Source organism: Topomyia yanbarensis, chromosome 3, assembly GCF_030247195.1.
Source record: "Topomyia yanbarensis strain Yona2022 chromosome 3, ASM3024719v1, whole genome shotgun sequence".
NCBI classification, from domain to species: Eukaryota; Metazoa; Arthropoda; class Insecta; order Diptera; family Culicidae; genus Topomyia; species Topomyia yanbarensis.
The window spans coordinates 259873485-259900462 of record NC_080672.1 but is presented as its reverse complement, the minus strand read 5'-3'; the positions used below and the strand labels follow the sequence as shown (position 1 = coordinate 259900462).

Sequence of the window (26978 nt, the reverse complement as noted above, 5' to 3'; positions counted from 1 at the left end):
TGACCAAAAAGTGCTCAAAAACACCTTTTTTAAAAAATCCCAAAAATGGTTCTTTGGAAAAGAAAATGGATTTGATTTTCGTGCTCAGCGACCCAAAATAGACTTAGAAAACACCTTTTTTCTTAACTTCATGCAATTAACCCAAAATTTGTAAACTAGTGTAATTTAAACAAAAAAAGCAATTTTAACCACATATTTGTATCAAAAGTTACACTCCATGTCCCTTACACAAAAAAATCATGAAAATCGGTGATTTTGTGGAAAATTCGAGGACCACTTGACGTGGTTTGACTCTTTATAAAACTGGGAAGTTATATATTAAATGTACCATCATTGATAACATCAGTTCCACACTTTTACACAGCCAGAGTATGGGAGCTGCAAGTAATTCTCTACCTTTTCCAGGTTTCAGGAAATTCCTGTTTATCCTCGGTCGCATTAATGTACATCTCGCTGTCTACAGCATATCAGACTTCAACTAGCTGGGCGGTCTTCCACATTTGACGGATAGATTTTCGATGCTATACGAGAGACATTGATGAATCAGTGGAATTATTCAAGATTGTTCGTCTTACCCCACCAGTACACATATTTTTAAACGTTTGCATAATTATTCACTCGTAAGTCAACTTACTTGTTATTTTCAACGAAGATGTCATTTAAGAGTTATTATTATTATTATTTGTCTTTGGTTACATTATGAAAATAAGGTAAAAAATCCGTGAAATTTTTGATTTTGTCCACAATGAACCTTAAAATTAGTGATTTTAAAATTACACCCGTACGAAGATGCATTACTGATTACCAAAGTTTTCTAAATGAAACATGTTCAACAGATTCCTTTTGCAGACGGCAAAACGGCTATGCAGATTTAAAAATCCTTATTTTCTTTCAGATTGAAATTTACATGCTAGTTTTTTATATTTCCAATACAATATCTTGAAATCCAGTTTTTTTTGATTTCTGAATGCGAATTATTACTTCAAGTATATCATTTATTACAGTATCGTTTTGGAAAATTAATTTCTATATGAGGTGTGCTCTCCCCAACTACAAAAAAAGATCATTTTTTTAATTTTTAAAGGTACTAAACACTTTTGTTAAACTTATTGCGTTAAATATTTCGCTGCCGTGTGAAATTTTCAAAAAATGCACGTTAATCCTCATGCGTATGCAATTGCAAAAGTTTTTGTAGTGAAAATATAACACATCAACATGAATATGCCAACCCCGAGTTTTTTAAATATCTGCGTCTCTTTATTTGTATTTAAACAATTTCAGTCCATCTGACACTGAGTCTTAATGAACCATAACTATGACTAAACTATACATAATTAACCCAAAGTGACAACAAACAGTTCCGAAACTGTGCAAAATTAATGACGAAGTCGAAGATGTCGGTAAAATCGTTGAAGCGACGGACCATTGCTAATATTGGGCTATTGGCAGCGTAGTTAGTGCTGCGCATTTCAGTCTGTAGCAGAAAATAAATTTATTAATTTTACCCAATCTGTTAGGGCTACCTCGTTTCCCCACCTATCAATATACAACTTTTTTTAAAATAATTGAAATTGGAAAATTAAACGTTGGGTGGGACAGGTGTCGTGTGTTTGATGGTCTGGAGGTGAGACGATGTTATAAGTGTTGTGGGTTCATAAAATTGCTGAATGTAAAGCCGAATGTATGACATGTCCAATTTGTAGTGGCAATCATCCGGTGAAAGACTTAAATCGGGAGAACACAAATGCGCAAACTGCCAGAAAGTTAGAAGTGAACAGAAATTGAATATTGATATAAACTACACCGCATGGAGCAACCAATGCCCAGTGTATCTACGGCAGTGCCAGCGACGAACTGAACGAGTTGATTTCTCTACATAGCAATTAGAGCAGCACTATGAAATTTTATTTTTGAACATTGCTGAGGTTCCCTCACACTTTGATGAGCTAAAGCTTCTTATTGGCCGTGTGAAACCAAAGCTGGTCGTATTGACAGAGACCCATTTGACTCAAACCCAACATCTCAGGGTATAAATTGGTGAGTTGTTTTTCCAGATCGGTGCATACTGCAGATTGTCTAGAATTTGAAACAATTTCCAACAAAACGGTCGGCGATAACTGGTTTTTGGCAGTGGAAATTAAGCTTCTAGTTTTCCGGGTATCTATGGAGGAGTTTACCATTCACCAAGTGGAAACACCGAGATTTCCTGAAAGCATTTGAAGATTGGTTACAGGAAATTATTTCGGAGGAGATGATAAATATCGTTGGTGGAGATTTAAATATCCAGTGGGGTGAACGTGGTTATTCTCGAGAACTGAAAACAATAGTAGATGCCGTAGGAATGAAGCAAAAAATTTCGAAACATAACCGTGTTTGCCTCAGGAGCAGCAGTTTGATTGACTTGGTTTTCTCCAATATTGAGGAGTGCGAAGCTAAAATTTTAGAGGGGTGGAAAATCACTTACCATGAGACAATCGGAGTAGCTTTTATTGGTTCTCCAAAGTTGTACTTGCCAGATCGTAATAGCACACATGTTTCATGCAAAATGCACTCTGGACAAAAACTACAAAGCATTCTCAGAAGCGACAGAACGCTTTTGAATGATATAGCATCAGTGGAGGGAGAAGCCCAAGTTCCTTGTTCCGCTCTGACAAGTACAGTAGCTCAATTAACCGAAGTTCGTGTAAATAATTCCTCCAGACCAAATAAATGGTTTGGACCTCGTTTGGCATCAATGAAATCCCAAAGAGATACTGCTTGTAGATTACTTAAAGAAACAAAAAGCTCAGAGAGCTGGCAGACTTAAAAAATCCCCCGCAACTATGTGCGTGAACTTTGTTTAGCAAACTGCCAATCAGTTCAGCAAGAAATAAACGAATGTGCTGGCGACTCCAAAAGGCTCTGGAAATGTTTAAAAGCTCTTATCAAACCTGGAGATGGGAAAATTTAAAGGTTATTTTTGATGGTTCGGACGAGGTGTATTCTGACGAAGTTTCAGCAGAAAAACTTAATAAGTTTTTTATTAAAAGCATTGAAGAGATTCACGAAGCCATTCCATCACCTACAGGACGACTAGTGGAGGAAAGCGAGGTAACCGAAAATCAGTTTTGTGTTTTCAAGCCTATCAATATGCTTAAACTTAAAGAAATTGTCTCGGACCTTAAAAATTATCATCTGTTAAACCTTAAAAATTGTTCGGGAACGGACAATGTTTAATAAGCGGGTGCTGGTTGATGCGTTTGACATAATTGCTGATAGACTGTTAACAGTTCGTCGCTGTTGTGCTATCTTATAACAAGCGCCATTTAGCACATTTCGAGAAAAAACGATTTTTAAAGTTTGAGATTGAATATCTTGAAACTTATAAATGGTATAAACAATCCAAAGAAGACAATTGATGCTTCTATCTATTCTGCATTAATCTCTCAAATATCACGAAGATCGGTTGACTATGTTGCGAGTTTTTACTATGAATGTAAACAAAAGTCGCAATCACACGTGTCATAGGCGTGTATTGATGACAAAATTTGTATGACGTGTCATAATCGTGCATGGAAAATTTTCCATAGAAAAAAATCATAAATTTTTAACTTTTATTCATATTTTTGCGTTCATATGATTTAGAAACAATCGGTGAAATGTATTTTGAAGGAAATGAGTCAGGAAATCTAGAAAAAATTGTTATTTTTGGTTACAGTGTTGCCAAATATCCTTTATTTTCAGTTTAAAACTAAAACTGTGTTTTTCTCACAACTCGTGTAATTTTCTTTTGAAAATATTGATGTCATTGTGTTCCTCAGACATTTTCACACATAAAAACATCTCTAAAACTTCAATATAACTTGAGCAAATCCCTAGAAACAGTGATTTAAAGCAAAAAACTCACAATTTCTTATCATGTTTCTCGCTATATCTAAGTAACCAAGTAGAAATTCAAAATTCTGAAAACGCCACTTTGTAGAGATTTTTCAAACAAGTAATGTGCCATATTTAACTCAGTTTACCCCAAAATGGTTTTTGTCATAAGATAGCACAACAGCGACAAGTTGTTAATGAGTCACTCCGGCAAGGTGGTTTTCCGGAAGCGTGGAAGAAGACGGTCGTAATGCCGCTTCCAAAAGCTGCAAATGCATCACGAGCAGAGGATCACAGGCAGATAAATATGCTACCGATCTTTGAGAGTTTTAGAAACGGTCGTCAAACAATAATTGATGGGCTATGTAGATAGTGCTGGTATACTGTTGTGTGTACAATCAGGATTTCGGAAAAATCATTCACGTGAAACAGCGCTTAATCTCTTATTGTTGAAATGGAAGCAGGCCATTGAGAATGGAAAAGTTGTCTTGGCAGTTTTTGTTGACTTGAAACGAGCATTTGAAACAATTGATCGCCGTAAACTGATTTGCGTTTTGGAGAAATATGGTGTAAAAAGAAATGCTCTTGAGTGGCTTCACAGTTACTTAGAAAGACGTACGCCAGTTACAAGGTACAATCGCACTACATCATCGGAAGCCGAAATTATCCTTGGTGTACCACAGGGTAGTGTACTAGGACCACTATTGTTTATCCTTGAGCTTGAGCTTGTGTGACCACCCCTGGCTGCCACTCCGTTATCGATCTGAACTAGCTGAAGTTGCACAGGAAATCAGTAGATAATTATGCTTGGGAGTAGCGAAACATCTTTCAATGTGCAACTCCTGGTAATCCTAAAGTGTTTATTGATCAATACCGGCGCCGGCCAGGCCCGAACGTAGATCGCGGAAGGAAAGGGAAGGAATTGTTAGTCCGATACTTGCTTTTGCTAGAGGGAGGAGGATATTTGTTAGTAAGTATAGAAGTTGGATCTACTTCTTTACCGACGCCAGATAGATGACTCCACTATCTGGACGAGATATCGATCCATCAACTCATGGACCGGGGACCAACGGCTTTACTTCCCTTCCGAAGGAAGTCGTGACCACAGATTTTTTCACCTCAGAAAAATCTCAACGACCTCGGCTGAATGGCTGACCAACTGGAATGAGTGGCGGTCACGCTTACCACTCAACCACCGACGCCGTCTTAGGACCACTTTTGTTTATCCTATACATTAACGACATGAGAAACATTTTGGAAAATGCGGAAATAAACTTGTTTGCCGATGACACAGTTTTGTTTATCATCGGTAATAGTTTCGATGAGTGCATCAGGCTAATGAACCTTGAGCTGATGAAGTTTAGTGATTGGTTGAAATGGAAAAAAAACTCAAACTGAACATTTCCAAGACCAAATATATGATTGAACTACGCGACAGATGAATGAAAATACTGAAACAGTTGAAATAGATGGAGAGATAGTTGAACGAGTTGCAACTATCAAATATCTTGGGGTCACATTGGACAAAAAACTAAATTTTAATGAGCACGTGAACTATACAATCCGGAAGGCTGCCAGAAAGTTTGGCGTTCTTTGTAGGCAATCTGAGATTGTTGAGCGCTAAGAAATCTTGTACACAGAACTCCTTGTTTTATAAAGGCTACAATTTGTTCAACGCATTACCAGAATACGCCAAGCGGACTAATAACCTAAGAGAATTTAAGCAGGCCTGCAAGATATTCGTGAAGCAGAGGTCTTTGGATTTATAAGAGAGAAGGATGGGCATACACGGTAGTAAAGTAAGATTAAAGGAATCTCTCATGAGTGAAATCTATTATCGAAAGATATCTGCTCGTAAACCTTCCACACTACAAAAGATGTGTATGGGTGTGAGGTAGGCCATCCCAGGAAAAAAACAAGCAAATAGCTATCGGACTAAAAACTTCAATCGTCAATTTATATTCCATTATGTATCTACTTTCTGATGTCCCGACAGAAAAATGATCACATCAACATAGAGAAAAAATTGCAGGCAAATTTTAAGCTACATCCAAAACTAGGCCGTAATACCTTTACAGTAATAGGAAAAAGGCTCTAATATCAAGACGGTTATTACTAAAATGGTTCCAAGAAAAAATTCCCCAAACAACATTCTAATCCTCTCTGCATAGCACTCATGCTTCATCAATTCTTAAACAATAAATATAAACGGGTCGGATTGTTTAAAAGTGTGTAGCATTTTGCTTGTCATTGTATCAAGCAAAGCGAACATAATGTGGATAAGATGGGCTCCGATTTTCACTTCAAGACACATTTCATGTTTGAAGATCGGTTCACACTCGGCCAATTTCAAAGCACAGCCAGAAAAAAACCACTTGCAATAGTGGTATTTCGGTCAGTGTTAAATTGAAATTGCTTTTCTATCTTGGACGTCAACAGTTAGGTAGCGACTGCACAAATCATGAACAGTCCTTCGCATCATGCATAGGAAGCTAGACCTAAGGTTTTTTAAATTTTTTATATTTAAAAAAAATTGAACTTTGTCAATAAGAACCTAAAGAGAAAAAAAAAACATTTTAAATGTGATTGCATGATGGAGAACTTATCGGTAAAAAAGTTTTTCTACCAATAACTTGATACATGTTTTTAAATGTCATACTTATTGGCATACAAAACAGTAATTTTATTACAGAATATAATTAGGTGTAATTTTAAATCAAAATGCATTTAACCAAATCTTCCAAAATGCAATAGTTTTCGAGATATTTGGAATTTTGCTCCAATAAAAACAATTAATTCGTGTAATTATGCCCTTTTTGTAAGTTATTCGCGTTACTCCATCATAAAATGTCAGCAACCTAATGTTTATTATTTTAAATACGTAAAAGAAACTTTTTCAGTATATTTGGACCGCGGAAAAGTTTTCAATTAAAATGTTTTCCTAATTATAACTTTTGACATATTTTTATAATTCATATTATTTGCAGTCGAAAATAGAATTTTCTTTTTGAATATTCTAAACGCCATTTTAGATCAAAATGCTTATAACAAAAAACTTTCTGAGATGTAGTAGTTTCCGAGATATTTTAAATTTTATTTTTTATATTTTAACGACATTCAATTAGCTAGAGATTACTGGGTAGGGAAAGTTATGAAAATTTAGAGCCATAGTACTCAAGTGAGAGCAAGGATGTGAAGTATACAGATCGGGAAACTAGAAGTGGCAGGGTCATTAGAACAGGCTCAATATCTGACGGGCTTGACTTTTGTCTTCTGCTGATGAGGATCGAGCTTAAATTTTGTTTTAAAAACACAATTATATTATTACGACCTTTCATAAGTTATTCATGTTTCTCCATCGACGACAATAGGTTTTTCCAAAAGGCCTATAAAATTGCCTGTAACTTTCACTTTGACATCAAGGCGATACTGTAAACCATTTGAAAACTACATGAAGACAACCAAAATATGATTCAACTATATAATTTAATCCAGTGATTCTCAACCTGGGGTCCGCGGACCCTTAGGGGGCCGCGAAGTCATTGCTGGGGGTCCGCGAAGAAAAATATATTTTCCAAGTGCATATTGGAATTTCAAGTCTTGTTTCATAACTGAAAATAATATATTGATAGCATACAAAATCGATGTTTATCCGTGGGAGTCCGCAGCAACCCAGGGCAATTTCTAAGGGGTCCGTGGTACGAAAAAGGTTGAGAACCGCTGGTTTGATCATCAGAATAATATTTTGATTGTTTTCGAATAGCGCTCAAACGGTTTAAAATATCGACCGAACGGTTTAAAATATCGAAAATGGGGTGTCAAAGAGAAAGTTATAGGAAATTTTATGGATCTTTTCAAAAACCTATTGTTGTTGATGAAAAAACGTGACTAACATATGAAAAGGTAGTAATAAAATGAAATATTTGTGTTGTTAAAATATAATTTAAAATATCTCGAAACTACCACATTTCAGAAATTTTTTATTATGATCATTTAAATTTTAAATGGCTTAGTATCATATTCAAAAAGAAAATTGTTTTTGACTGCAAATTATATGAATTATAAAAATATGTCAAAAATTTGCGTTAGGAAAACTGTTTTATTGAAAGGTTCCCCACGAACCAAATACTCTGAAAAAGTTTCTTTTACGTCCTTAAAACGACAAGCATTAGATTGTTGACATTTTATGATGGACTAACGCGAATAACTTATAAAAAGGGCATAATTACACGAATTAATAGTTTTTGTTGGGGCAAAATTTCAAATATCTCTAAAACTATTGCATTTTGGAAGATTTTTGTTAAATGCATTTTGATTTAAAATGACACTTAGAATTATATTCTGTAATTAAATTACAGTTTGGTATGCCAATAAGTATGACATTTAAAAACATGTATAAAGTTATTGTTAGAAAAACTTTTTTATCGATAAGTTCTCCATCATGCAATCACATTCAAAATGCTTCTTTTCTCTTTAAGTTTTTATTGACAAAATAAAAACAAATAGAAAAATAGTTTTTTTTCAACAATTTAATTTTTCATCAAAAATGTTTATTTTTGTGAAACAACACGCAACCTTTTTTTTATTTTTACATTTTTTTTGTTAACCATTTTTTTGTTAACGACCTATTGAGTCAATTTGTCAAGTGTGGTTACGGCATTCAATTAGCAAGAGACTGGAAGGTGAAGTATATTTTTCAATATTAAGAGACATAGTACTCAAGGGAGAGCAAGGAGTTGAAGGGAGAAAGTTTAGAAAAGCGTGGAAAGGGTAATATGAGCAAGCTTAGAGTTTACTGGTGACTTAACCCTTTGTCTGCTATCGTAGGAGTCAGTCATATGCCACAGATGCTGATACAGTCACAATGGTCGATAAAATAAAACGCTCAGGCAGGCAATTTGTGAGGGACCAAAAAAACACAAAAAACTAGCTCATTCAATGAGTTTCAACGTCGCAAATGATTAGTGTGGAAGTTTACCGTGACTTAACTTTTTGTCGGTTCCGATAGTATGAAGTAACAAGTTACTTTACGCTTGTCCGGACAAGCCGTAGACTCAGGTGATTCGCATTTCTAATGCCAAAAGATGCTGACTCCTACGGGGGGGGGGGGGGGGTCAGGAGTTAAGTTGCCGGTAAACTTTAAGCTTGCTCATATGACCCTTTCCAAGGTTTTTCTAAACTTTCTCCCTTCAGCTCATTGCTCTCCCTTGAGTACTATGGCTCTTAATATTGAGAATGAGTCCACAACTAGTAAGAAGTAGGTGTCGTTAATAGGCCCAGTAAAGTCCGCGTGTACTGCCTGCCTGGATTTCTCAGGTGTCGGTTATGAATCAAGCTTCCTCTTTAGGTCGGCCTTTGCAACTGAAGTGCATTCTTGTCAAGCGCGCACAAGGAATGTGATTTGATCATCGATGTTTGGCCAATAAAGATAGTTGCGTGCTAATGATCTCATACGATCGACACCACGCTGCCCTCTGTATGGTTGCTCGAGGACATTCTGTTTCTTCGGGATGACAGTTCGTTCAGGGTACATTAAACCATGTTGCGCCAAGTACAGTGAATCCCGACACGTAAATAGCTGCTGGACTTCCGGTATTCCTAAGGCAAATTTTGCGTCACTTGGCCATTCTTTATGTACGAGCTCGGTGACTTTCTGCAACGTCCGATCCTTGATGATCCCGGCGGATATCGTCTTAAATGGCACAAAGAAACGCTCAATTAATTGGCAGACGATGTTGCAGATAACTGTTTCGACCTCAATTGATGCAATGATGTGTTTCTCATCGGGTTTAACATGTGAGTTAATAAAACGCGAGAGAATATCTGCATGTCCGAAATGGTCAGTGGAAATGCACTCGATATGGAAGTGGATGATTCTGTGGAATTTTGTGACCGCTTACATCAGACCCAACGCTTCTTTCTCAATCTGGCCGTAGCGGGACTCGGCTGGAGCTTAACTTCGGGCTGCATGGTAGATTGGTTTCTCTGATTCCTGCTGGAAATCGGTGTGCAACGCGGGCGCCAATTTCCACACAGCATCTTCAGACACAACTTTCTCAAGGCCAGGGATGGAATGTACCTTAGAGCAAATAAAAAAAAATGCTCTTTGCGCTTTTCATGCGATCCACCGCTCTTCTCTTTTACAATAAAGCTCTTCACTCCGATGTGTGTTGCTCCCATGTGTGCATTTTCCACAATTTCGAAAAAAAATCCAAGAAAAACTATCCAAATGAAAAAAGCATAGTATGAACTGAGTAATAACGTACACGTTTGTTTCATCGATTTGTATTACACCCAACAGAATCTACTGATTACTGCACAAGGTTATTTTGTTTCCACAAAGAATACAATATCATTATATTATCAAAATAAAAACTATGCATTTTCCAATGGTCATTCTGTAATCCTGGGATTTCCCGGAAATTTATTTTTTTTATTTCCTGAATCCCGGGAAATGGAAGCTTTAGTCTGGGCCTAGATCAGAACCGGTACAAAGCATTGCATCGATTTTAAAATTTTCATTTCACTATCCAACCTACCCAGAAAAAAATCCGTAATTCCTGCTGGATTCTGCCAATGTTGGGGCAGATTCCAGCTAAAATTTCAGCAGAAATCCGACAAAATTTCGATTGGTTTGACTGGAAGCCGAGGTTGGCATACAGAAAAATTGTTTGGATGTGTGATGCACACACATGTACAGCTACCGAAAATCGACATTCCACCGTTTATTACCTTTGCGGTAATATGGGTTTTACACCGCAATGCGCAATTGCGTGGTCTGTTACCAAAAACACAATAGAATCTTATCCCAAAAGTAGTAGAAACGTACCCGTCGGATTTGGGGTGTAGGTACATCGAGATAGGGAGATATCGAGATACGGAAAAATTTTCGCAGCCAATCTGAACGGAAATTCGAAATCATCGAGATAGAAAGGATTATCGAGATAGAGAATATCGAGATAAGGAAAGTTTACTGTATAACCAAACCGGTACAGTGTAATATCCGCAACGAAAATTACATTTTTTTTCGGGACATTAGTGTGGTATTGCGAAACAAGTAAATAAAAAACATTGAACTTCAGTTTTTTTTCAATTTTTTTTAGATTTAATCCATTTTTTTATGCTTCCATAAATCAATTACAGTAGATTGTTTTTTTTCTGATGACAAAATAGCGAGTTGAAGTTCGCGGCAGATGGTGTGTCTCTTGTTTATTTAGTTTTTCCTATTCTCTTAGATGTGCCCTCAGCGTTTAACCTCAAATGTACGTTATTCTTATTTCTTATGTATCCCTTCTTGTAGCAATCAAACGTGTTTTATCTTTATTACTAGTACAAGTTTTCTTTCTTATTTAGATAGTTTACTTTTATCATTCCTTACTGATTATAGCGTGGTTTTATATAACTGGTTTTAATCCATTTCACTCCTTCAATCATGTCAATTGTAATTCCATTCATTTGATGTCGGGACTGTCTTGACAAGTTCATTTAGTGCTGTTTTAAGGATTTTATCTTCGCATTTCTCTGCTTTTGTTTTGAATATTACTTGTGGTTGAAAGAGGGGTTAGATATATTTTAAAATGATATTTCTACTCGTCAAAAACATCAATATAAAATGCTTTACTTTTTCTTAATCTGCATTGATAAGGTGTAAAAAACATGTACGTAATTATGTGTGGCGGCTTTCAAAAAATTTTAGCTTAAAATGAAAAAGACGGAACGCATTTAGAGCGCCTGTTTCAAATACTAAAAATATCTTGCTCGTAACTATCTGGTAAAGCAAACACAAAAACAAAAAGTAACACGAACGATATTAGAGCGCGAAAAGAAGAAGAGAAACGAGACCTGGTTCGGCGGAAAAGATCTAATCTTTTTTCACCACCGTCCACGATTATCCGATGTCTCACTGCTCTCTTTTTCCTTTCTTGCCAGATTATGTGTACCTTACTTTAACATTTTTTCAACTACTTTTGCAGTGTAATTAGATTTTATACTTTTTCTTCAATATTGTATACTTTTAGTATTGTGAATTTCTGCTTTCTGGTATTACTATCTTTTTAATCATTAGCAAAACAAGAACTGTTATTTTGAACCAAACCGAATATTGGTTATTTCGACATTTAGTTTCACATTATTTTTACACAATTGATTGTTAACTTGCCGGACATAGAAAACGTTTCCTAATCACTCGGACTATGGTGGTCTGAGACAACAAAAAACACGTGTTTCAAATTTAGAAAACGATACGAAAAAACAATACAGTGATATAATTATTGTACGGGGGATGTTTGAGTCGTTCAACTATCGCGGCATGTGTGAAACGGTACTGCTAACGGTGTGATGGATTTGAAACAGGACTGCGGCTGGCCAATATGTACTTACGTTTAACGCGACCGTCAAATCATTCTCCCAGGATATCGGAAAAGCCTCAATGTTTTTACGAGGCCTCCACAACAAGACTGTGCATTTTTAGTTGGTTGCGAAGTTGTTCGTAGATAGTTGGATAATGTATGTGGAATGGAGATGTTCATCGACAGTTTGTTGTTAATGCAGCCCGCCGCAGTCATTTTCACTGTTAGAGGAACGCTTAACTAGCCAGCGAAAATAGTAACGTCCGACCTAACCCGATGTGCTCCGCCGCACTACTCTTTCAAACGAGCTGCTGCTGCTTTTGATACTAGATGGTTGCATTTGATTTTCCGATTCGATTCAAAATTTAAACATTTTTCCGCTACACAACACGATCCAATATTCAATTTGGTTGTCAATTGAATAGTTACTTTTAAAATAGTATAGGATTTAACCTGTTCTATATTCTATATGTTGCTTTTATCTTTTCGCTTCAAAACAGAGAGAGGCTGCATTCCAAGAGACATCCGATACACATTCGCTTAGCCAATCGGAGTATGCTTGTTCAAAAATTGACTAGCCGCTGATGTTAGCTGTGTGTCGGTGAGGTTCAAATGATGTTGTTAATTAACCATTCTGCGCTATTTTTTCCTACCTTGCTCCATTGCTTGTTCTTCATGCTGAGCTTTCGGTGGTGGTATTTTGGACGGCGCTATTGCTACCGCCAGCCCCACCATCGCTTCTCGGTCTCTGCGAGTTTCGTGGTCCACGGCGCGGATATCGAGGTCGCCCACCACCACGTCCCGGTGGCATGCGACGTGGTTGTTCCGGTCCATTCTGTTGGTAATCATTCTGATAATCTGCACGGTATCCACCTCGGCGTGGAGGACCTCCTGGACCACCCATAGCACGGCCCCCGTTACGATAGTTGCGACGGAAGAAGCGCCTTTGACCGCCACGTCCACTTTGACGATGTCCATTTTGACCATCATCCATCTGATTTTGGTCCATCATTCCATTGTCGTTCATCGGTGGACCGTCACGGCGTGGTCCTCGGAGTGGAGGTCCTCGATAGTAGGATGAGTATCCTCCACGTCCGCGCGGCGGGAAGCGCCGCTGCTGTGGCGGTGGCGGTTGATGTTTCATTTGTTGTTGCTGTGGCTGCTGCTGTTGTTGTTGCTGTTGCTGTGGCGGCGGCTGTTGTCCTTCCAATTGTCCATCTCCATTTTGATCTTCATTTGATCTTGGAGGGCCGGGACGACGCTGACCACGCTTCTGCCACCACTGTCGATAGCCACGACGTTTTTCAGCGGCGTATGGACTTCCCTTTACCGCTTCACCTTGAGGGCCGGTAACATTTGCTGCTTCGTTGCCTTTTTCGCCAATAACAACGTCAAACTCAACAACTTCACCATCACCAACAGAACGGACGGCTTTTTTTGGGTTGTTACGGGCAATCGCAGACTGATGAACAAATACATCTTCTTGTGTATCACCACGATTAATGAAACCATATCCGCTTTTCACATTGAACCATTTTACTACACCGGTTACCTTTGTGGCTATTATTTCCTTCTGCTGCTGTGGGACAGAAGCCGCCGCCGCTGCCGTGGATTTATTATTTGGCGGAGTTTGTTGTTCCGGCTGCTGCTGTTGCGGGACTTGCTGCTGCTGCGACGGTGGCTGCTGGGGTTGCTGTTCTGGCGCACTTACTGCCTGTTGGTCAGCCATGTTGTTATAGCTCTTCCTGCTGATTAGATGTATAGACGGCACTACACTTTTTTCGAATTGGAAAAATCAGATGTTGATGCTGTATTTCAGTATGACTATTTGATGTTGGTTACTGGTTGTTATGATGTAAAAATTAACGTAATAGTCATGCTCTTTTGGATCGTATTTTCGGCGAATTTACGGATTTTATTCTCCCATTTAGAAGCACAGTCACATTTTTACTTTTTCACCAAGGCAGCTGCTGGTACCGCATGTCGAAACACACGACTTGAACAGAACGGAGCGAAAAAAATTTCTACCCTGTGCAATGCTACTGTTGCTGTCCTACTCGCACTAGCGTATGCCGAATAGCAGCAGAAAAGAATCGTATGAAAATTAACGTACGTCTGATTGGTACACACCGGCTATGTTAGAACTAGCCTGCTCCAGGCATGCGTATTTGGCACAACTGTCATAGCTGTTTTGACGGATGGTAGAAAAGGCGAACTGCAAGCATTCATGCAGTATGTAATGTATTGAAAGATCCAAGCTCGTGTCGGCGCGTAGATGGCGTTGATGGTAAAACATTTTACACTTTCCATAGCGAATAATTCCATACTCCAATGTATGCCATATTACAACGATATGAATAACAGTTTGTCTTCCTTAGGGGACCTTCTCCTGGATTCGGCGGAAAATAAAACCATTATTCGAGAATTTTTTGTGGAAAAACTAAAAGGCATACGAACTTCTGCTATTGATCTTTTATTCGTTAGTTATCGATAATTAGAAAATGATTTTTTTCTTCAAAAATTCAAAATGACGGCTTCAACATGGTGTTTTCTTGTAACCATGTTTTTTCTTCAAACGCCAAAAACAGGACTTGTTCTATTGATCTGACTTCCTTTATCCAAAAAACGTTTGAAAGTAAATACTTTTTGTATGATTTATACATAACATTGGCACGCAAAGCAGCTGCATACTCTGCAGCGTTTTATTTTTTATAGATGTTTCAATGTGAAACTAGAACTGAAACAGTTTTGTTTTAAAATTAAAATTGGTGTACACCACCGTTCTAGCTGTTCTACTACTTTTTGAAATAATAAATCAAAAGGCTCTGCTGGGAATGTGATTGTTTCCATTCCAATTCCATTTTGAAACTCCGATATAAAAAAAATACGCCACTGAACATTCCCTATTTGATAAATATAAAGCAATAATGCAAACCTGTAATAAAAAAACAATTAGTGCTTTCTCTTGGACAGATGGCATTACTTTTGTGTTGAATATCAACAATCGATATCGAAACTTTTTGAAAACAAATCCAAAGTTAAGCTACTCCAACATGACTTAATCTTTTCTCCCAGCAAAATCTCTAACTAACCCTCGCCTGGATGCATGCATGCATGCATTGATGGATTGCAAGGAAACTACTCAAGATATTTGAATGCGTTTTTTTTATTTTGCTAGTCAACTCTTCTTGTTAGCTGAAGCTGAATCTTTTATACTTTCCATTGCATGACAAATTCAAATGTAAGGTTTGAGCTGTTCCTTAAAAACGGTTATATTTCTATAACTTTTGTAGTTTTTATTTGACACTACAGCACTTTTTGGACAACGGGTGCATAATTTGTATTAATACACTAACTACTAAGCGTTTTTCGTTTCAAAGTCATGAGAACTTTTTTTTCGAGAGTTGTACTACTGGAGCTGTAGAACTAGGTTCTATGAAGGGCTCCCCGTCAGAATCACACACTACAATTGCAGACGAGACGGGAACCAAGCTGATACCAAGGATAGGGACTTCCGGAAGAGCCTGGGAGTTTGTAGGTTCATGCTTGAGACCACGTTTGAAAATTTAAAAGGGCTGAGACGTTCCCCTTATCACCGAGATGTTATCATATTTGCGAGGTGTTCGCTCTCAACGCGTTAATGCCAGTAACATTGATATCGGTACACTTGACATGCAGTATTTGATCACAACCGCCGAAGCAATAAATGCGATCACACTCGATGGATATTTTCAGCGCACACGCACTATACTGCAAAGACATCATTGTTAAAAAAAAAACAATTTTGCGCCTTCTGCTTTCATCGCCACGTGCGCGGGGACCCCGCGTACCGAAAGCAACTCCACCAACGGATTTTTTACTCAAAGCAATGCAAATTGCAATTTCACGATAATTCGATAATTCAAAACAGCGTCACAGTATAGTGTAGATATTTATATCACTGAAACCGGCGTGCACTAATCCACACTTTAACACAAAATATGCTAACCAACTGTTAGTTTTCGAAACTGAGGATAAAAATTTAATTGCAACGAAACGTTAGAATCCGCGCCGCCTTGCATTCGCGTGTTATGTTGTAGCTCATATTTTTTAGAAAGTTGAAATGAAATAATATAATCCATGTGGACATTTGATGTACCTCACCTTCCTACCTATGGACAAACGTAGACTTTTACGAATCTCTATACCTCTTTAAAATTATCCAAGTAGTATAGGGACGGCCACTTGACCGTTATGGATATGTTTTCGTTGAAAATGTCAAACAACCACTGCTAGCTATTTTGATTGGCTTTCATGCATTTTTATTCACTTGTCACATAATTTTCTCATATATGCACGAAGATTCTTCATAATTTACAGAATCTTTTACCGGTTTATCATTTTATCTTCTTTTGCTTAGCGAGTTAGGTGATCATAATTTATAATTAGGATAAATTCATAAATTAAACATAACATATTACTAGTAAATATTATCACACAAATTTTTACAGAATTTTTTATCTGTGAACATTCTCCTCTATTGTTTTCCTTCCATTCTGACGTCATCCACAAAATCTTCCTGTATTCAATTTGTCCTTTTGCTACTTTCGATCAGTATATAACAACGCATTTCGAAACCAAAAGCTAATATCCTGACCATTAATTTTTACGTGTCGCCTTGGGATCTCGATCCCTAATCACAACTCATAACCGCGCAGAAATTCGCATCAAGTACGAAACTAATTTTCACTCGTCTGATTTCTGGTGTAATCACAGTTCGATAAGAAGAATAAACGATTTGTTCGTGTAAACGGAGTGAGTTCTTCTGGATGGGACACACGGAGTTGTTAGCCCAATGGGCCCCGTTGGTATATATGTACAAAAGTAGTGCACTCATGTCAGTAACTGTTTGATGTAGTACAGCACTAGAATACAAATCGAACAATCTACGGCTCGATCGAAGTAAAGCTTTTGAAATTTTAAAGGAAATCTCGGTGGTAATTTTGCGGAGACAGCGACAGAAGGATTTGCTTGCTTTAACAGCCGGAGTAGATTTGAAACTTTCATTTGAGGCGGATGTTTATAATTTCCCCACCCTTGTTTTTGCTATGTTGGTCTCTGCGTGAATTGTTTTTTTTTTGTTTTAAGGACTGTCATTCTGTTTTGACTAACGCAAATAATGTACAGTTTCACGTCACTTCTACGAGGGAAAAACATGTATAAATCTTATTTGTACAGTTAGCCTACCTCCTGTGCGGTGTTTCGTGAGAATAGAGGAAGCCATGCATATTTTGTTATGAAATTACGTACCAACAAATCTAGGATTAGAAAAAAAAAACAAATTTCAAACTATGTGGACAGTTTAACCATAGAACACCTTGAAAATGGATTAGGTTTTGTTCCTGATCGGGAACGGAATATTAAAACTGTTGCAGTCCGATTACTGCTGACTCATAGATCTCAACGGTTCCGAAATTTTTAACACATTTTATTTATCAAAGAAGACGTAATTAACAGACGAACAGTTTAGTAATTTAAACCGGAATCAAACCAAATACTGGATATATCTCACGAAACATCTCTACGCCAGAAGATCAGCTGTTCCACTCACACTCATACATACGGGCTAGAAAATGCTAACCTGCGTGCCGTCCTCTTGCATAGAAAGAGGCCACGACAATAGACGCCTGTCTAGAACTAAAAATATCTATCAACCCATGCGTACTCGGTGTATAATTCAGGAGGCAATACTCAGTAGAACAGGAAATAAACAGTCGATTTACTCTATCATTTTATGGACGTTGCGGAAAGAATATTGTTATCGTACTAGCTGCTGTTGCTGACGTATGCTGCTTACCGGAAACGGAATAGAGCGTATTAAAGTAAGAGGAAAAAATCTGACTGCGTCGGTTTCAAAATTATCGAAAAATATGCTCCTCTCTTGACTGCCGACTGTTTGCTAGTTTTTTTTGCCACCATGACCATCATATGATAGTTTTGGGTTACGTTGCTCATCTCATATTACTGTGCTATAATTTTAGTGAAGTATGTTCGCTTTGCTCTGGTTTCCGCGTTTCCTTATCGTTTGAATATAACCATGTTAATAAAATATATTTTGTTACCCATGTTTGATAGTTTTGTTACTGCTGTAATATTCTAACTGTTGTTGTTTGTTGTTCTTTGTTATATATCATTCGCGAATATAGTAATGTAGAATTCATTTAAATGTTATTTGTTATTTGTTCAATTTGCCACAAACCATCATTCCTGGTAAGCGTTTGTTATCGGTTTACTTCGAATTTTGATCATTAATTTCTTCATTAAAGAATGAATTTACTTTTGTCTGCTGCATGTCACTTTATCCATTTATCATAATCGTTTGCTATATATAATAATAATTACAAATTATCCATAATTATTTCCTTACCTAAAATTTGTTGGTTTCCGTTCATAAAATTGGTTTGTTTCCCTCACCCTCGACGTGAATCGTGTTCTTTTCTTGGCTTTGTTGTTAGCGGGACGCTAACGTTCCATCTCATTTTGCCTGGCTCTGTTTCCGTTAAACGCCTATTGTAGAGCTTCTCGCCTTCAACTGTTGTAAATAGATGCTTTCGCTTCGCTTAAACCGATAAAATTACGCTGCAGCATATATTGTTTTGTTTGTTTCATTTCATTCACATTTCTTCTTCTTATGAGTCCTTCGTCAGTTCCTTTTGATAGGCGATCGGACTTTGTATTGCTTTAAGAAAGTCATTCTGCGTCTGCAGAATGTTGCGTATGGTGTTGAGCCATTCGGTGTGCAGCTCGATCGTTGGCGCGGTGCATATAAAGCTAAGACTGGTGCGCTGTGGATCGATTGAGCAAAGCGAGAACCGATTCCCGTTAGTCTGGTCAGACAGATCCTGCAGGGTCATTTTATTGACCTGGAAGAAACGCGAATGTTGTTAGCAAATAATGGTAATTTGAAAAAAGGCTTGCGTCAACTTGAAATTTCAACGTAATAAATTCGTTTTACATAATAACTGAGTGACCTACCTGTATATGTGCCTTGTAGATGTAGCTCGGACTAGTGAACTGCGTCTTTTTGCCGATGATCTCCGCGAAGATGATGTTCTGTTCGAACAGGAACACATGCAGCTCCTTCGGTTTTTGGGTGTTGTACGAATTCTTATCACTACTACTGGCACCTTCGACACAATAAAGCGGACCGTGCAGCAGTAGCTTGCCCTGTGCCGTAATTTTACCCTAAAAATCACAACAAAAGCGATTACATGATTACAATGTGCTTGTGATGAATATTTGATGATATAAAACGCTACCTCAAATTTTTGCAATCGACCAACATCCATCATATCGTTGGCTGCCTTAGGAACTACTCGCATTATATGCATTGCATCTTTCAATCCTGGAATCTCCTCGGCGAGACCGGCCCTCTGAGTATGCTTCAGGATATCTTTCAACAGTAACTCGTACTTCATTATTCTTTGGACAGGTTTAATGAGCATATCTCCTAACTAAAAAGGTGAGAATAGTTTTAGTGTGATGATACCAAACCAGAACAAACAACCAATCTACTTACACATAATTTATATTTTAATTTTAAGCGTAATTCATCAAAATAACTCATATGCTCCTGCACGATGTGTTCCGACACCGGCTTGTTCTGGCAGTACACAACGTACATGTGCAGTTTTCGCTCACTTCGCTTAATCAACGGTCCGAGCTCGTGCGGATTTAGTAGACACCTTTGCAACGACTTCAAAAAGTAGCTAAACATAATAAGTTTGGAAGATAAAAATATATACGTTATAAAATACACATAATTAAATATTGATTAGTGTTTTCTTACTCTCGATGCCACTCGTAAATTGCTTCTATGTTGCCGAACACCATCCGTTCCTTGCCTCCCTTCAAGTCGTCCGGGATTAGCACGGTACTATTTGGATTCCTAATCTCCGCAATGTAACTAAAAAGCATAAGAAAGTGGGATTATTAGAACAATGATTTACGATTGCCGTTGTATAATTTGGCATTTGCGATAAAGGTTCAAGTTTTTTTTCGAGAGTTGTCCTACTGAAGCTGTAGAGCTAGGTTCTCGAAAGGGCTCCCCGTCAGAATCACATACTACAATTTGCAAACGAGACAGGCAATGGCGCCCACTAAAACACTGCTTCAGGCCAATTGTAGTGGGCAGTGATTCTGAATGTGTTATTCATTGTGCGGTACAGGTACATGCGGGTGTAGAGACTTTGCGATCGCGTGTATCATCGCGAAGGGCTCAAGCATTTGTATGTTAACGTGTTCGATCGCGTATGCGCTTGTACGTCGCGTGTGCTAACGTGTATGTAACTTCGCGTGTATAAATTCTATATTATAACCGTTTGCTTTTTGCATATTCGCGTGTGTTCTAGAATGATCGCGCGCGGCCCGTGAAACTGATACTTAATTTTTCGTGTACGGCTCAGATGCTAGAAGAAAATGAGATCTTCCATATCACTAGAGTTCCCGGACATGTCGCCATGGAACGTGTTGTCTAGTGGATATGAGCTTTATTTTATGATTGGTCCTACTGAATGTATGGACCTAAGTTATTAGGACAGAGGGTAATGGCTTCTGGACATGGTCGCGCGAAAACGGACGTTTGTAGGTTCGCGTTTAAAACTTCGTAAGAGCTAAAACGTTCATCTTATTATCGAAGTGTTACCAAGTTTGCGCGATCGCGGGCATAGGTGCGCGTTGTTAATCGTGAAGGGCTTAAGCGTTCGTATGTTAACGCGTTTGTCACGTGTGCTCGCGTGCATGAGACTTCGCATGTACAAAACTGGATGTTGTAACCGTGTGGCCATTCCTATATACGCGTGCGTTCTTGGATGATCACGCGGACCTTCATTCTGATAATTAGTTTTCGGTGTGCAATTCACATTCTGACAGGGAGTAAGTTACCCCATATCACTAGAGTCCCCGGTCATGTCGCCATGTAACGTGGTGTCCAGTGGATATGAGCATTCTTTTTTTAATTGGATCAATTGGACCTAGTCTGCTTATATCAAGGATAGAAATATCCAGAAGCGACCGATTCATGATCGCGCGAGTGTGGGAGTTTTTGGTTGACGCTTGAGATCGCGTTTGAATATTTATAGGAGCTGAGACATTCACTTTATCACCGGGATGTTATCATGCTTACGAGATCGCGGGTGTAGCTGCCGTGGATAGTCGCGAAGGGCTCAAGCTTTTGTATATTAACGTGTTTCTCACGTGTGTGTGACTTCGCGTGTATAATTTTGATTTTATAATGATGTAGCGTGTATTCTTGAATGATCGCGCGCGGACCGTGAATCTGATGCTTAATTTTTAGTGTATGATACAGAAGGTAGAAGACATTTCATTTCCCCATATCACTAGAGTTCCAGGTCATGTCACTATGGAACGTGTTGTTTAGTGGATATGAGTGTCGAGTTTTTATTGGTTCAAGTGAAGGCATTAGTTCAGACTGCTAGGATCGAGGACAGACTTCCAGACGTGACCGTTTCATATCGCGCGAGTGGCGGGTTAATGTTTGAGACCGCATTTGAAAGTTGAAATGTGCTACGTTTACTTAACTACCGGGGTATTTTCACGTTGGCGAAATCGCAGGCGTAAGTATGCGTGGATTATTGCAATTGCATGGTCGCGTTTGTGACCATGTTTATGTTATCGCGAAGGAAACAAGCGTTTGTACCTAAATGAGTATAGATAGCGTATAGTAGGTATATACTAATAAAAGGAATTTTAACATGCCGAATAAAGAAAAAAAGATACAAAGCGCTTGACTAGAAGGGTATGGAAAAGCAAACCAATAAATGTAGGAAAGAACCAGACTAATGAAGTAGAATAGAAAAACACATGTAACATGCAATCAGACTCGTCTAAACGCAGCAAATGCTGTATATTTACCATTAACGACAATTGAATTGTGCTAGACTTTCATCTCAGTGATAAAGACTGCCGAGATAGCTGACCTTCGGCAGCCATGTCGACTATATATGCAAGAGAGCGTCGACTGCTGTTGCGGCATTATCGAGGATGATGCCCAACAGCTCAACGGTGTGCGCCAGTAGACGTAGGCTACTGGCAGGCGTTGCCATATCTATCCTCAGGTACGGCGGTCCGTCATGGTCAAGAGCACTGATGTGCCTCAGAGTGATATCTGCTTACCGCACGGTATCACACGATGCATCCTGCATGATAGCGAGCATGGCGCCAGTCGGGCTGGTCATTCGGGATGATGAGGAGTGCTTCGAGCTACGTGGAAATAGAGGAGCCCGTGAGCGCACCAGGGTGGCTTTGGTCGCCAGATGGCAGCGCCAGTGGGATAACTCTTCGAAAGGTAGGTGGACCCACCGGCTGATACCTAACATATCGAGCTGGGTGGGCAGACCCCATGGGGATGTTCACTTCCATCTGACACAATTTCTGTCAGGCCAGGGCTGCTTCCTACAGTACCTCCACAGGTTCGGGCACGCGGAGGTCCCCGTCTGCCCTGATTGCCCAGGTGTCGACGAAACTGCCGAACACATATTGTTTGTATGTCCTCGTTTCGACGTCGAAAGAAGAGCAATGCTTGACATCTGCGGCTGGGACACAACCCCTGATACCCTTATTTAGCACGTGTACTGGGTTAGTGCGTAAATTGCATTCTCCATTGAAAAACAGACTTTCATCATGCTATGTTGGCCGGGAATGGATGATACGCGTGCGTCGGTAAATTCATCATACCCTAATTTTTCCAATCCCACCTTCCCGAATGAATAGAACCAAATGCGCAAATTGAACACCGGAAGTATTATACGCCTGTTCCGTATCCATTCCCTGACCCAAATGTCACAAATACTCAGACGAACACATACACAGATAGACATACGATTAGTACATAACAATTGTACACTAGTACGAAAAACTGCGATTATTACAAAACGACAGCTAATAGGTTTCTACTTATGTATTTATTAAATTAATTTAATTATCAAATGAATTCAATTAGTCTATGCACGATGACGAAGTCGACTGATAAATAGACACACAATGACCCCCAGCGTGAGCCCCGTCCACGAATACCGCCATCAAATTTGGAACAATGTTTGCAAACACGGCACACAGCAAAAGTCAATCCACGTCGACCCGCTTGTCGGCCACGTCACCGCGTACAGACTAGCGGTTGAGCGTTGGTATGCGCAGGTGCAGACTATGAAAGAACATAGAATATAAAAAAGGCGCATAAGCTCTCTCGGTCTTCTCGATGCACCACTATCGAGGTGTAATGCAATTACCATCTTAAAGCAATTGTCTGTTAGAGGTTCTGCAGCACTGATGCACGCAGTATGCTTGATGATGTTTGTAATACCGTCGAGCCCCTCAACCTTGTGGAGGACATTTGCGATAATGATTCAAGTTACACATAAACCCTTGTGAATATTACTGTATAATATGTTCTATAGCTCGCTAGATATTATATTGATATTTAAAGGACCAAGTTTCACGAACAACGATTTTGGATGTTAGCTTTGGAGGTTACATGGTGTTGACATTGCATACGAGATAATTTTTATTTTTTTATTTTTTTTTATATTCGTTCCGCAACATCGCACCTGCATCGTAAAGCTTGTTCGAGCCTAAACGAAATTGGCCTGCGCTTCGGCTGGTTGAAACTAGGAATGGGCGATGTCGATGCGATTTTTTCAAAATCGTTTTTTTCAGCTTGAATGTATCGAATGAAAGAAGTGAACACAACATTCGTTAATCGATGATCTTTCTCTCTCTTGCTTGCTCGACTTGCACTCGCCTTTCCCTGCTTCTGGCGGAAGTTAGAACATATACCCCTTTTTGAGGCTTCTCAATATTAATCACGTCTTCAATGGGTAGTACCGATATCTTGTTGATGGCACGACGAAGGGTAGCTCCATCCGTAATCGCGTCGACAGATCGGACCAACCCATCATGGCCAGAAAATACTGCTGCGATGCGACCCATCTTCTTGTTGAGTGGAGGCTGACTTCGATCATGGAGAAGAACTACCAAAAAGATGCTTTTTTCTAGGTCGTAGCGTATTCAACTAATCCCGACTCCAGGGGCGCCAAAAACGCATAAGCTGGAGATGCTGCCATCGAGACAAACGACTAGCTTTAACATCTTCCAAGGAAGGTTCGGCTACTGCAGTAAGTGGACGGCCGATCAATTAGTGAGCAGGTGTGATCACCAGCGGGTCTGTACTGCTTCGATCTCAACAAGGACGGTGCTTAACTCTTCAAACGATAACTGAACGTTTCCAACAATGCGTTTCAGATGTGTTTTGTAGACTTCACGGCGGCTTCCCAAAGTCCACCGAATTCTTCGGTGGACGGTGCTTCACAAATACGATTACTGGTGTAACAAGACTAAGAGGGGCGAAGAATTTCGCAATTTCCGAATATAGGGGAGAGTAAAGATAGATGAACCACGGGGATAGGTGAACCACTAAGGATATTACGTCACATTCGACCAATTTTAGTGCAACCCTTATGCGTTTTGGTAGATCTGTCTGTAAGCTAGCACGCATTTGCGATAGCGTCAAGTGTTTGTTGTCACTTTTAATCAAAGTTATTGTACATTAAAAATTGCCTCAATTGACACCTCGCGTTTTTTGGAAAAAGTTTATGGTGTCACTTCTGCGAGACTAAACATCATAAAGTTCGTTATTGTAAGTAGATGCAATGTGCAAAATCTGTTATCCTATATGAAGAAATTTGCAAAGTTAAACATTTCCTGCCAGTTTAAATTTAATTCAAATTAGCTTATGACATGTGGGGAAACATGAACCACTTTTTGCGGGGATACATGAACCACTTTTAGGTTCGAGTTTGTGTAATTTTTGTTAAGGGTTGTCAAAATGTGCAATTATAAACGCTAAACGCAAACAGGCTGGACTATGAATGTAATTATGCAGTCTACGCTGATTTACAATCTTGATTTACAATTTACAATAGAGTACGTCGATCAGGTAAAATACACAATATCTCGTACCCTACTTTACGTCAGAAACTTAAAAAGGACGAGAAACGTAGTTGCAACCTGATTTTGGACAACAACAGACAGAATTTACTGCATATCTTTTTTATTTAATATAAATAAGATTCGGATTGAGCAGTATAGAAACTCCTTTTAGAGGCTACGAATCAAATCAGTCTCAGTTCTCACTGAATATACCTATATTGTTCCATCGGCAGGCAGAAAGTGTAGGTTTCTACCAGGTTAATCACCAGAAACTTGCGCGGATTCCCAAAGGCTCAACCATATGAGACTTGAAATTAGGAAAGAAGACGAGGAAGAAGTAGCATCACTAACGACTCGCCATAAATGATGGATCAAAGAAAACACGATGAGTTAAATGAAAGAACACAAAAACAAATAATTTGTGATATTTGATATTTCGTACGATTCTACTACTTTTTATGATAATCTGGATAATGGTTCAACTATCCCACCCGTGGGGATACTTGAGCCATTTGACGTACTTAACAAAAATGCACCTAATTTTGATAACACGTTACTTTTTTTTAATCTAAAGTTTTATATGAAACGGCTCAATGCGTTAGCACAACTGAGCCGTGGGTCCTTTAATTTTTTTTGCAATAAGTAAAAATAAAAAAAAAATTCTAAGAATGTCTGTCCGCCAGATCTTGTTGACGCAGTTTGCTGCTGCGTGTTGAGATCTTTTTCCTTGGCGGTGAAGCCGCTTGGGGATCATTCAGTCTGCCTTCTCTCGCTTTATCGTTCCCGTCCATGTCGTCATCGGTACTGCTTTCTGGCTGCTTACGATCAGAGTTTCTTATTTGTTTTTTGTTCTTACGGGTCGCTGTTGTATGTCCGTCTTCATCGGTATTTGCTTCTTTATTGGCGATGCTAGTTGTTGATTTGGGAGCGGTTGTCGTGGTCGTTGTACCTACATTATTGGTTAATTGGATCGTTGTTTTTGGTTTATCTGAAGGTATCGGTGGCTGCTTGTTGGCTGTAGTAGATAAGTTTTGACAAGTAGTTTCGGCGCATGTTTTTCCGTAGTGGGCTGTATGGTTACAGAATTGGCATGTTGGGGTCTGCCCGGGATATTTGATTAGCGTTATTTGCTTATAGGTCACGCCATCCTTCGGTGATTTGCATTCGATAGTCATGTAAGAAGGTATTGGTTTAGTCACTCGCATCCTCACAATACGAACGCCGTTGGGAATTCCGGTGAAAAAATTTCTCCGGGTGTCATTCGTAATAGATTCTACTTCTCCATGATTCGTTTGATGAAATCTTCCTTCGTGCGCGGGGCCAAATCATGGATACGCACGTCCACCATGTCGTTTTCCATATGCACGGGGATCTTGATTCTGGTGTTATTAAATTCGACCTCGTGTTGCATGTTGTTCTTTGCAATGAAGTTTTCGGCCTGTGCTAAGCTTGTAAACGTGATCAAAACACAGTTTTTACGTGATGTAGCTGAATGTACGTAACTTCAGCGAGATTAAGCTCCATTTTCACTTTAACTAATTGTTCCACTTCCTGAACTGTGGGTCTAACACGAGTTTTATTAAAGTTGGTCGAAATCGTGTTATCCCGTAGCACAGGCACTTTTGTTTCATTTGGCAAACTCATTTCACTCCGCAGCCGGGGGCAACGATACAATTTGTATGTGCACTGATAGAGAACAATGGCTAGCGTGATTCACTGGTGCCTATAGCCTGCTATAGCGTAGCGATTTTTTTGCTTCTGCTTGGTGCGACGTCAGAAGACTGTATACGT

At 39.0% G+C, this 26978-nt stretch overlaps 2 protein-coding genes across 7 annotated transcripts in view; both read right to left on the bottom strand.

The window, feature by feature from the left end:
* Positions 1-10932: 10932 nt before the first annotated feature.
* Positions 10933-14223, bottom strand: LOC131689004 (Y-box factor homolog). The gene has a single exon (XM_058973725.1). It carries the CDS (start codon positions 13930-13932, stop codon positions 12877-12879), a length of 1056 nt encoding a protein of 351 aa, XP_058829708.1. The 5' UTR covers positions 13933-14223; the 3' UTR covers positions 10933-12876.
* Positions 14224-16479: 2256 nt separating this feature from the next.
* The window catches only part of LOC131691509 (triple functional domain protein), a 245888-nt gene continuing 235389 nt past the window's right edge, over positions 16480-26978 (bottom strand). For all 6 annotated transcript variants that reach the window (XM_058977989.1, XM_058977991.1, XM_058977990.1 and 3 more), the window contains exons 12-16: positions 20032-20148; positions 19762-19951; positions 19502-19696; positions 19218-19427; positions 16480-19105 (exon numbers count right to left, since the gene is read on the bottom strand). In XM_058977989.1, coding sequence (XP_058833972.1) covers positions 18872-19105; positions 19218-19427; positions 19502-19696; positions 19762-19951; positions 20032-20148 — 946 coding nt within the window. In that variant the 3' untranslated portion in view covers positions 16480-18871. The remainder of the gene's footprint in view (positions 19106-19217; positions 19428-19501; positions 19697-19761; positions 19952-20031; positions 20149-26978) is intronic.

Excerpts from the sequence above, each read along its gene's own strand:
- LOC131689004 (XM_058973725.1), bottom strand. The coding sequence starts at position 13,932 with ATGGCTGACCAACAGGCAGTAAGTGCGCCAGAACAGCAACCCCAGCAG.